The sequence below is a fragment of the Bidens hawaiensis genome, unplaced genomic scaffold (assembly GCF_021521415.1).
Source record: "Bidens hawaiensis isolate Kalapana, Puna unplaced genomic scaffold, B.hawaiensis_p1.1 tig00012897_1, whole genome shotgun sequence".
Lineage (NCBI taxonomy): Eukaryota > Viridiplantae > Streptophyta > Magnoliopsida > Asterales > Asteraceae > Bidens > Bidens hawaiensis.
The window spans coordinates 58,888-71,848 of record NW_027492076.1 but is presented as its reverse complement, the minus strand read 5'-3'; the positions used below and the strand labels follow the sequence as shown (position 1 = coordinate 71,848).

The 12,961-nt window shown below is 30.8% G+C and overlaps 1 protein-coding gene across 1 annotated transcript; it reads left to right on the top strand.

The window, feature by feature from the left end:
- Positions 1-6,659: 6,659 nt before the first annotated feature.
- On the top strand, positions 6,660-11,473 carry LOC143542540 (putative alkaline/neutral invertase D). The gene is made up of 4 exons (XM_077035106.1): positions 6,660-7,037; positions 8,248-8,679; positions 9,613-10,171; positions 10,914-11,473. Exons 1-4 carry the CDS (start codon positions 6,660-6,662, stop codon positions 11,201-11,203), a joined length of 1,659 nt encoding a protein of 552 aa, XP_076891221.1. The 3' UTR covers positions 11,204-11,473.
- The last annotated feature ends 1,488 nt before the right edge of the window (positions 11,474-12,961 follow it).

Below are 12,961 nucleotides of genomic sequence, written 5' to 3'. Positions count from 1 at the left end.
ACTTCTCATTATAATATCACTTATCGTATGATCCATCCCCTATATATATATATATATATTCTATAAAAAATATAATACAGGTATGAATCTTAATCATTTTAAATAGGCGAATTGGAAATAAATAATCCTAACTTTTGTTTATTGGCCGATAATAACTCAAACTTTAAAAATCACTACCAGGGGTCCCAACTTTCAACTATTTTTGTCTCAACGGTCATCTGTTAAAAAACACTTAACACCATTATGTTTTTTCCCAAGTTTCAAACCGATGCTTTGGGGCTTTTAATCGGAAGAACGATACGATTCGACTGATGTAAAACTTATCTAGAAACGGTGATTCAAATGACTTAATTTTTGTTAATTGGAAATTCAAACACCCGAATTAAAACATTGTTTGTCGCTTGGATACTAGTTTCGAAATAAGTTTTACATCGGTCGAATTGCATCGTTCTTCCAATCAAAAGCCCTAAAGCATCGGTTTTTGAAACTTAGGAAAAAGACATAACACTGTTAAGTGTTTTTTAATAGAGGACCATTGAGACAAAAATAGTTGAAAGTTGAGACCGTTGGTAGTGATTTTTAAAGTTTGGATTATTATCGGCCAATACACAAAATTGGGATTATTTATTTCCAATTTGCCTTTTAAATATGAGAGAATTTCAATTTTGGTCTCTGTGGTTTCTTAAAATTATCAATTTTGGTACAATAGTTTATTTTAAACTTTTATGATACAATAGTTTCAGTTAACTATCAGTTTTAGTCCAACTATTAACGTCACTCACAAATCGTTAGTTAATACAACTTTGAGGGGCTTTTTTTTTTAAATCTATTTGAATGAATTAAATCCTCTGTCGGCTAATAAAACTCCAAAATGACTAATCTAATCTCAATATAGCCTGAACACTCAGAACTTGATCAAAATTCACACAAGTGTACTTCTTTGAACATAAAACACAAATAAATGATCATGTGAACAATTTCACCTTACATGACCATGTCAAGTTTAGCTATACAAGCCATGTGGTCGATATTAAAATCCACAAGTATGTTTGAGTTTATATAGCTAACTAGGTTAAATACCCGTGTATACACGGGTTGGATAAACTATGTTAACAAAAGAGCAAAACTATGTGAAATACTTATATTAGTTTGGTATTAAATGAATGAATATGAATATGTATTACAACGTTAAATAAATTGAAATTTTCATAAAATAAAAAGAGAAAAAGAAAATTAGAAAGTAAATTTTCATTAATCTCTAAAATTTCTTCATATACAACATTTGTAGTTATCCTTTTCATTGAATATTAGAAGATTGTTTCCATCTCTAGTATTAATCTAGAAAAGTGTGACATAAATCTTTAAAAACTTTTCTTGTATATAATGTTTAAAAATTACTTAACTAACTTTTCTTACTAATAACACATGATTGTTACTAAAAATATATTTTTAAGAAGAATAGTGTTTAAAAAAAAGAATGATACAACTCATACAAATACTTAAATAAACAATACACAAAGTTTAAATAAATATATTATCTTATAAAGCAATATAAATTAATATTAGTGTTTAACATTATATATATATATATAGGGTAAGGTTAAAATGAAAACCCACTTGAGTTGTGAAAACTATAAAAACTCATTTTCAACCACATGTTTTTAATTAAAGTTTAAATCTTGTGGTCCACAATTAAAGTGAATAAAAAATATAAATATAACTTTTTTTATCTCCTGAAAACACATATAAAAATTAGTAAAAAAATGTTAAAAAATAGCAAAACATTTTTTTTAATGTTTCGATGTTTTGTATTAAATGTTACAACATATATTACATGTAACAAAAAAAAAACGATGTTATATAGGGTTTTCACAACTCAAATAGGTTTTCATTTTATACTTTACCTATATATATATGTATATATGGGGAAAGTGAATACGGTGCTGTTAGCTGTCTAACCTTAGACGTAAAACCCATCAAAACGACGTAGTTTTGATTAAAAAATATTATAAAACATAATTTATTTTTGTTATTCTGTAAAATTGGAAAAGAAAAAACCCTAAAAATTGATGGTAAAAAAAAACACCATGTTTGCTCTTCCTCCCTTGCAAATACACTCAGACTTATTGTTCTTCCTCTTGATAAGAGCTCAACATATTTATTATGGACCAATTAAATACGTTAATTGAAAAGCCTATCCATTATGAGGTCAGCACATTCATATGTTTATTTAAGTTAGGAATTTTAGAAGTGTAATATTTAATTGATTAAATCGTCATATGTTTATTCAAGTTAGGAATTTTAGAAGTATAATATTTAATTGATTAAATCGTCGTTGAATAGATTTGCATATTGCAGGGATGAACAAACCAACAAGCAAGAATGTGCTTTAATTTCTTTTTTAGTGTTTAGCTTTATTTTTCTTTCCAGTTGCTTTGAGATCATTTGCAAAAAAACAAAATCAAAATTAATTTTTTAATCAAAACTACGTCGTTTTGATGGGTTTTACGTCTAAGGTTAGACGGTTAACAGCACCGTATTCACTTTCCCCTGTATATATATATATATATATAATCAAAACACCGGATACTAAGAGTTTAAAACAATGCTAATCCACAAAAACTGATAAAGTACTTTAAAAAATAAAAGAACGTTATCTTAAATATAAAAATTCGCTTCACGTTTTCAAAACATCTCAAACAATATGAAACCTATAGGTTTTGGATACCAACGACCGTAAGGTATTTTTGTCATATTCACATGTATTTTTCCTTCAAGATATTTATCTAGTTTTGATGCAGATGAGCATGTTGCAAACCGATAATGAAAATTACCGTTGTTGGATGGTTGTCCAAAACTTATAACATTTAAGCATTTGTTTTTCTTATGTGAAATAAGCAAATGCTCATAAAACACATAAGATAGTAAGATTATATAAAAATTAGTTTCTAAGCTTTTGACCATGTTATTATTATTATTTTTTAATATAATAGAAGTTATAATTATAGTTGGAAAGTGAAAGATTTTGAAAATCATGAATGCTTTTCAAAAATTAAAATGTTAAATGTAATTTTAGTTTAAATTAAAAATAAGATTAAATATAAAATTTAAGGCATTCGTTTTTAATCTGAAATTATTAAGACTATTATTTTGTATAAATCATTAAAGTATAAAAAAACAATGAAATGTTATATTAAAATTTTAAAACAAATACTATAAAAGGAAGTCATTAAGAAACTCTTTTTGTTAAAATTAAATATGTGATAGGGATAAATGGATAAGTTATGGAATGTTTTAAATGATTTATATTAATAAAATAATTAAGAATTAAAGATGAAAAGATAGAGGTGGCACTTGGCAAAATATTAGGCCAATTAGGGAATATGTGGTTGAACCATCATTTTTGTTTATTATAATAGTAGATCTTACTTAAATTCATCGACTTTTTATCACAAAAATCACCAAATTAAAAAAGTATATTTTTAAATAATAGTGATATTATAAGAATAGCTTTAATTTAAAAGTAAATCTTAATACAAATTATAATTTCCCATAAAAACGTTCATTTGTATCTCTTGGTATTTTAGGCTTTTAGCAACAACAGTAATGTTAGGATTAAGCACACTCGAACAATGAAAGCAACTAAACGAACACAATAATTTAACATGGTTCAATTTAGATTGATCTAAATCCACGAGTGCTAACTAAGAATTCTTATTAAATGATTAAATGACAAACAATTACAAGTACTTAACGTGATATTTATAAAAACTAATTTGGGGCTTGTAACTTATTAAACAAAAAATCTCAGTTGGGTTGGATTGGATTGGGCTTAAGGCTGACAGCCCCGTACCCATCTCCTCTTTTGACTTCAATTATTAAATCGGGTCCAAACAAGGCCTGCGAACTCAACAAGTAATTGTCTTGTGCCATATATTTGGATCCAGCTTAATTTCTTGAAGTCATCGCAATAATTGATCAATTTAGCCATTTAAAAAATAACTGACGAAGACCGCAATCAGTTAGAGCAAATTTATGATTCAACCCATAATTCAATCTGGTGTTCTTCAACTGAAGCTACAGTCACAATCTTAATTTCTTTGTGTTCTTAAACCTTTTAGCCCAAATAAAATGTTTATCGTTGTTTGATTTATGTCTAGGATTCAAATAGACTATTCTTTTAAACTTTTTCTCAATATTTTTAATATGTTATGCTATAGGAATTACCGGTTTACTTCTGTTCGAATATCAACAATAGCACAAATTTACGTTTATGGTTCCGAATATGATGAATTAATATATGAAAAAATAGGTTGCAAGATTTTCAATGGTTAATTTCTTATATTATTTTCATCTATAAATCTATACAAATATTTATACTGACACAATATTTACATTTGTAACGACTTATAATTTTTAGCATCTGATTATGTTAAGATGGAACGTTATCCCATTTTCAAAAGGATTGAAAAAAATGCTTTAATGATCTAGTTTAACAACGAAACAGAAGGCAAATGGGCAGCAAGCTGTCCTGCTACCCCCTTTTAAATTGCAAAACCCAATATTTTAAAGATACATTTGTTGATACTGGAGTCATAACATTACTATGCATGACCTAGCAAACACGGTTAACAAATAAATACATAATGATTGTCAAGACATTTTAACGCCTTTAGATGAATTTAATGATAACTTGTTATTTATTCAACCACATGTAACCTTGTCTTATGAACTACATTTTTGCCAATGATAATAGCAAAGACATTGAATGCTGAATTAAGTAATGTGAAACCATTCATGAACCTTTGACATTTTATATAAAAGTTGTGGAAAATGTCCATAAATCCTCCTTTTGGATCATGGTAGGTATACCATGACCTTTCTTTTTGAAACATCATATATATCATTAACTAAACCACGTCACATGCCAAACTAAAGAAAAAACGTTTTTGTCTTCTCTACACAATACCGTATATTCTTCCAATTTGAAAACAAACATAAATGACATTGGTTGATTTAGGATCAAGATGACCTAAGTAGACCATTGATATTAAGAAACTGTTAGGCTTGACGTGCTAATATTTTTGCAAGAATACGCGTAAAGATGATTTTTGTTTTTGATAAATTGATTTTATGAGCAAGCTAAATCTAAAACAAAAATCATGTTGTGTAGGCAATCTAACATCCACATAATATGTTAAAACCAGAATAATTTAAACTGAATATCATAATTGACCTGGAATTCTTAACTCTAGCTACGTTAGCCTTGATATCAGTGTCGGAATTCAAGTTAGTAAAATTTTATAAAAAAATGAATTTCTATAAACAGGTGTATATAACCAAAACATTTTATCAAAAAATAAATAAAAAGGTGAGCAAAATTTTAAGACACGGTCTTATTATTTTAGTGGACTTTCTTAAAAAAAAAAAATGCGTAGCGTAGGTAAAGGAGGAGCAGCCTTGCATTGACCTTTAGATTAAAAATAAAACCAACCAACCAAGCATTCATTCCCTGTTCTATAAATAAACACTTCCCTTAACAATGCTCTCTTTTTCCTTCCTCCTCCTCTCTTTTTACACGACGTCGTTTCAACCTCCACCTACCTCCGGCTGCCGGAGTTTTTCATTTTCCGGCATTTCATTTCCTCTAAAGGTATTCACTCTCTCTCTCACCTTCCGTACAGATTCCGTCACTTTTATATATAAACTACCTCCAGATCTCAAATGTTCATATAGCTTGTTGTTGTGGATCTAGCATATATCGTTGAGTAGTTTATGATTAAATGCACATTCGTTGATATTGTTATGTAATTAGGCTTTTTTGTTGATGTTTTTATAAATTAGGTTATGATTTGGATTGTTTAATATTGATTGATAGAAAGTAGCTTTTGTAATTTTTTTGTGATTTGTTACTATAGAATTTATGATGGAGATTATACTGCATTTATAAGATAATTATTTTTATTTCATTCATTTAATTTTATCTCACAATGACATGATCATCTGCCGGAGATTAGGCGTTTTATGTTGTTGTTTGGATAAATTAGGTTATGATTTGGATTTTTTTAACATTTAATGATTCAAAGGAACTTTTGTATATTTGTTGTATTTTTGTGATTTGTTAATTTAATTTCAAATTCAATTATTTGTGATGGAAAATTGAACTGCATTTATAAGATAATTAATTTTGTTTCTTTATTTCTCATCTTAAAATGACATTAACATCTGTTGGAGCTAACCGAAGGATTTAGGCGATTATTCTATCTTTTCTCTCCCAATTTTTACTCAGAAGGTCATAATATTATTAGATCATTAGAAATTAGATGTTTAGTGACAGTAGGATATTAATATCAACTATGTGTGAGTATAGTGGTTATAATATGTCTTAAGTTCAGAAAAGATTCACCCTAGGTAACTATTATTATGCTTGTTGATTTTTTCAAGTTACATATGGATAAGATCGATTACTAAGCTGATAAGTTGTCTTTGTCAGTTTTGTTTATTTATTCATTACTTTTTGTAGAGGGAAACAAAATGAGAGAGAGAACTATCATTAATGTACTCTGTATTTAATATATTATATATAGATATGTTCACACTTCAGTTTTTATAACTGTGCATTTCATGATGCAGAGTGTGATACTGTGAAATAGTTGAATATGGATTCTCATAAAGAAACCGGACTTCGAAATGTTAGCTCCGTTTGCTCCATTCCTGAAATGGATGATTTTGATCTAACAAAGCTTCTGGATAAACCGAAGCTTACCATCAAGAGAGAGAGATCATTTGATGAAAGGTCACTTAGTGAGATGTCTTTATCAAGGGGTCTTGACAATTTGGAACACTCATATTCGCCAGGTGGACGATCTGGAGTTGATACCCCGGGTTCATCCTCACGTAACTCTTTTGAGCCGCATCCAATGGTTGCTGAAGCATGGGAGTCTCTTCGTAGGTCATTGGTGCATTTCAGGGGTCAACCAGTTGGCACAATTGCAGCATATGATCATGCATCTGAAGAAGTTTTAAACTATGATCAAGTAAGTTGTTATTGCTCATAACTTATTTAAAAAACTGGAATCTACTGTTTTCATACTAATGTTCGTGTTTGTTTGTTTAACTTTAAATGAACAAATGATCGAACACGTACAATTAATTGAACAGGTTTTGTTGTTCGTGTTCATTTGTTAAGAAAATGAGTGTGTTCATGTTCGTTCTTAATAATATAAACGAACAAACAAATGGCAGCGAACATAAATGAAAGAACATAACCGAACTAACACCAATCAAAAGTAAACAAGAAATAAATTGTTGGGCTTAAAGATTGTAAAACTAGACTGAATTGTAATTACAATCATAAAACTAGACTAAGTTGTAATGGCCCTAAAGATTTTAAGTGAATATGTAAATGAACGGACTTAAACTCAAATAAACTAACAAACATAAATGAAAGTAAACGTTCACGAACATAAATGAACGAACAAGACATGAGTTCATGTTCATTCATCTAACTAAATGAACAAATGCTTTTGCTCATGTTCGATTGTATGTTCATTTGATAAGTAAACGAACTTAAACAAACTACCCACCAAACGGTTCATGAACAGTTTGTTTACATGCCTAAATGCTGTAAAAGAGTCTGGATGTAATGCATTTGAATGTTGTGATTACAATGTAGGAACCCTCTTTATGCAAGAAACCATGGGTGCGCATGGGTTGGGTCGGTTTTGGGCTAAAGCCAAATCTCAGGTTTTTTAGTTTTTAAAACCGCTTGGTTGTGATTTCGGTTCGGGTTTGCCTCGGTATCATTTTTTTGGGTTGTCATTTGAGCTTGAAACTTTTGGGGCGACAAAAAACTTTGCTCAAAACAGTGAATTTGGGCCTAATCCTTTTTTTAATTAATAACTGATTGATTATTATACATTTGGGCTAAAATATTTCGGTTACACTATTATATTCTTATAAATTACTTAAAATTCAAAATAAAAAATGAAAATCCATAAATTCGGTTAGTTTTTTTTGGGTTTTAAGTACATGCAAAACCGAAACTGAACTAAAAGTTCAGTTTTTACGAAGACATAAAACCAAACTGTCGATATTTGTTCAGGCTTGGTTATTTCAGTTCATTTATTTTGGTTTATGCAGACCCTTCCAGAAACCCTAGGCAAATCCATAATGGGCCTGTGGCTAAAGACAACTAAGCCTAATAAATAATAATGACTAATAATAATCTATATGTAACAATTGTAGGTATTCGTACGCGATTTTGTACCTAGTGCACTGGCTTTTCTAATGAATGGGGAGCCTGATATAGTGAAGAACTTTTTATTGAAGACACTTCAACTTCAAGGGTGGGAAAAAAGAATTGATAAGTTTAGGCTTGGGGAAGGGGCAATGCCTGCTAGTTTTAAGGTACTTCATGACCCGGAACGTAAAACGGATACGATTGTGGCGGATTTTGGTGAGAGTGCTATTGGTAGAGTTGCACCGGTTGATTCTGGTTTTTGGTGGATAATATTGCTTCGTGCGTATACAAAGTCTACTGGTGATTTGACTCTAGCTGAAACTCCAGATTGCCAGAAGGGGATGAGACTTATATTGACTTTGTGTTTATCTGAGGGGTTTGATACGTTTCCCACTCTGTTGTGTGCAGATGGGTGCTCAATGATTGACCGAAGGATGGTAAGAATTTGTTCTGTGTTATGACATTTTAATGTATTTTGCAGTCCACATCATTTTTCAAATTTTAACATATCTAAATGATATTATAATGGGGATTTTTTTTATTTGAAAGTTGATCTTTAGTGGCTTCTCTCTATATAGTTGATTGACCACCAGAATTTTCTTAGTGAAATGATGATCTGGCTGGGCTCACATGCTACTTTAAAGTTTCAAACAAAATTAAAGTTGACAAATGTTCTGATTAGTTGATAGTTATATATTAGCAGCGTGATTTTTTTAATATCGGAGATTTCAGATTGCTAAAATGGACAATCACTCTCTTGTCTGTCTTATACCAGAAATACCAACATTTGTTTTAATAATTTTTTTCCTCCATTTCGTGTCATGAAAATTGCAATAACTGACTTGACATGGTTAAAGGGATGTGCTTGGTTGATAATCGAATGTCCAAAATGCTCTTTGAGTAATGATAACTTGGTTTTGGTTTTAAATCAAGATGTAAACCCTGCTTTTAATGTTTTAATACGTGAGCCTATTTTCAAATATGTTGCAATTTTGGAGATAACATACGATTTACATTCTATCATCCAAAGAAATCATACCTGTATGAATTATTTGTCAATTTTTACCAGTGTGCTAGATTTTATCTATTAACAAAAATCCTTGATTTCTGCAATGCGTTAATCTCATGTATTAAGTTGAGACATAGTAATGTATTAGAAAATTTAATTTGTCAAACCAAAATAAATATACCAAAATTTGTCATTTTTTTCTAAGGCGTAGTCTAAAACTTCATATAATATAATGATGGAAAATAAAGGGTATGCTGTGATATAAACTAATATTGCAAACTTGAATAATGGCTGATTGCTTATGGTATTTAACCCATGTGTATATTCAAATTACTAACTATAATTTGTGTTTATATTCCAGGGAATTTATGGTTACCCTATAGAAATCCAAGCACTGTTCTTCATGGCATTGAGATGTTCCTTATCAATGATGAAACTTGACACGGAAGGAAAAGAATTTGTGGAAAGAATAATGAAGCGGTTACACGCGTTAAGCTTCCACATGAGAAGTTATTTCTGGATCGACTTCCAACAACTGAACGATATCTACCGTTACAAAACAGAGGAGTATTCACACACTGCTGTAAATAAGTTTAATGTTATTCCTGATTCAATACCAGATTGGGTTTTTGATTTTATGCCGACACGCGGTGGTTACTTTATTGGAAACGTGAGTCCAGCTAGGATGGATTTTCGCTGGTTTGCTTTGGGTAACTGTGTTGCTATTCTGTCTTCTCTTGCAACTCCTGAACAAGCTTCTGCAATTATGGATCTCTTTGAAGCGCGTTGGGAGGAGCTTGTTGGTGAAATGCCAATTAAGATTTGTTATCCTGCAATTGAAAGTCATGAGTGGAGGATTGTGACTGGTTGTGATCCTAAGAACACGAGGTGGAGTTACCATAATGGTGGATCTTGGCCAGGTTTGTTTTCTAAATTGTGTTGCTTTTTCTGTGGCCTGGTTTTAGACTGCATTGCACACATATCGCAATATGCGATTTAGAGCGCACCATCCTCGCATCGTGGAATCACAGAAAATCAGGAGCTCACAATGTGCAATGCGCTGATTAGATCGCATCAGGTGGAGCGATGCACTGTGATTCCATGATGTGAGGATGATGCATAATGCAGTCTGATGCGCGCAATGCGCATAAACTGAAACAAAACCAACGGTTTGGTTTTATGTTTTAGTAAAACCGAACTTTTTGTTTGGTTTCGGTTTTGCGTGTACCTAAAGCCAAAAACACTAAACTGAACTTATAGAATTTCATTTTTTTATATTGAATTTTAAGTAATTTATAGTAATATAATATGTAGTGTAAGTGTGTAACCCTGATATTTTAGCCCAAATATATAATAATCAATTAATTATTAACTAACAAAAGTTTAGGCCGAAATTCATTATTTTTGGCAATTCCTTTTTAGGCCAAAAATTTTCAAGCCCAAATGGCCTAACTGAAGAAACCAAAAATCGAAACCATAAACCGAAATCAAACTGTTTTAAAAAACTCGAAAACTGAAATTCCGGTTTTTGGTTTGGTTTGAACACAAAACCGACCCTTGCATACCCCTAGCGATCATTTCTGAGTTAAAGTGTGTTTTTGCATAGATTACTGGTACATTTTATCGTCTGCTGCAACTATGTTCGGTTTGTGATAATTGCAGTTCTTTTATGGCTACTAACGGCCGCCTGCATCAAAACGGGAAGGCCACAAATAGCAAGGCGTGCAATTGAGCTAGCTGAAAGCAGGTTGCTGAAGGACGGGTGGCCCGAATACTATGACGGGAAACTTGGTAGATATATCGGTAAGCAAGCTAGAAAGTATCAAACATGGTCAATTGCAGGTTATTTGGTGGCAAAAATGATGCTTGAAGATCCTTCACACTCGGGAATGATATCGCTTGAAGATGATAGACAATTGAAACCGATTATTAAAAGATCTTACTCGTTTTGAACACGAGGGGGTTAATCTAATTTTTTCATGAGAAACAGGACTCTCAGCTCATTGAATATTGTCTTGTGTAGATTAGCATTCAAGACGCGTCTGTTATTGCTTCTTCTAATAAAAACACGACAATGTGATTCTCGTATTTGTTTGCTATTTTCGTTGAGATATTTGGATCAAGCAATATGATAGTGTAAAGTGGCGAAACAGGCGGGTCGAGCCTAGTGAGGTAAAAATAAGTATATTTTACGTTTTCAAACTATGGAACGGTTTGGTTTGTGGATTATCTTCACTTAATTCTAGTGATATAACAAAACGACAATAATGTGAGTGTTACATCATACATGCTACTAGAAGTTAATAAAACCATTTTTTTCTTGTTACTTGAAAGGTGTATTTCTATGAAAAATGTTGCATAGTTCTTCTATAAGTTCAGGTCACTTCAACCGATGCCATACTTTGGACATGATTTGGTTTGGTTCGATTTTAATTTTTGACGGGCTGGTTTTTAGTTTACAGAGGCAAAAAGTGTCATAAAAGTTTACGTTTGGTCATCAGTTGATCTAAAACCGTCAAAATTGGACCATGAATACCCCGAAGATAGCATATATCTTTTATATTCTCATATTAACATGATAGATATGTTTAATCAACACGTCAAGATAAGTAAAAAATTAGAAGTATATTGTTAGTTTTTGTTAGTGTATGTAACCTCCTAAATCTTTTTATTATTAAAATGATATGATGTTTGCAATCATACCTTTAACGTATTAATTACATATAATTAATTTTTAAAAAACTTTAGGAAAATGGTTTATCCAATACAAAAGATATTTGTTTTAACTCATCACCCAAAATGCCTCACCCGTCCATTTTGTCACCACTCTACACAACACCGTTATTTGATAAAAAAAATCCGGTTTTCGCAAACAGACACACATCTTTCGTTCCAATTTGAATACAATAATAGACGTGTATTGAATGTGAATGTACGCAAAATGAAACATTCATTCAAACCTAAACAAGATGATTTTCATTTTCAATGTGCTTGTATTCTCATTTTCTATGAAAAGATTAGATTACTCACCTCGTGTTATCTCGATCTTAGGAGTTGATCTTTTAGTGACGGGTTTCAATTGCCTATCAATATTTAAGCCACAACATTCCAGAGTGCGAACATCTTCTAACATCATATTTGCTACCAAATAACCCGCTTCCACCATGTTTAATGCTTCCAAGCTTGTTTACCAACATATGTTCCATGTTTTCAATCATAGTATTTATCAAACCACCCGTCTTTTAGCCAACTGTATTCAGCCAGTTCAATGGCACGGCTCGCTATTCGAAGCCGTCCCATTTTCATAGTGATTTTGGTTCACAAAACAATTTTGATTTTGAATTTTATATAATTTTAATAATATGAAATTTTAAATTGATTACTTTTTAATAACTCGAATCGAATTAACCATAATTCAAAGTGAACTTGATTTAGAATTCGATCCATATTCCAACTTAAATTTTTTAATTTGAATAACTCAATTCGGTTAACTCGAATAACTCAAAATTTAATTCGTTAAACACCACTATCTAAAAACGAGTCGAGGTAAGTGTTACTATAATAAATAATAATAAACGGTACTTGTATTTAATTCATTAGTTTTAACAAAAGAATTAAAAGATATATTTAAGTGTTAGGGGTAAAAATTATCGATAAACATAAACTTGGAGTTGCTTTATCTAATTTGTTTGATAAATGTAGTGGCATTC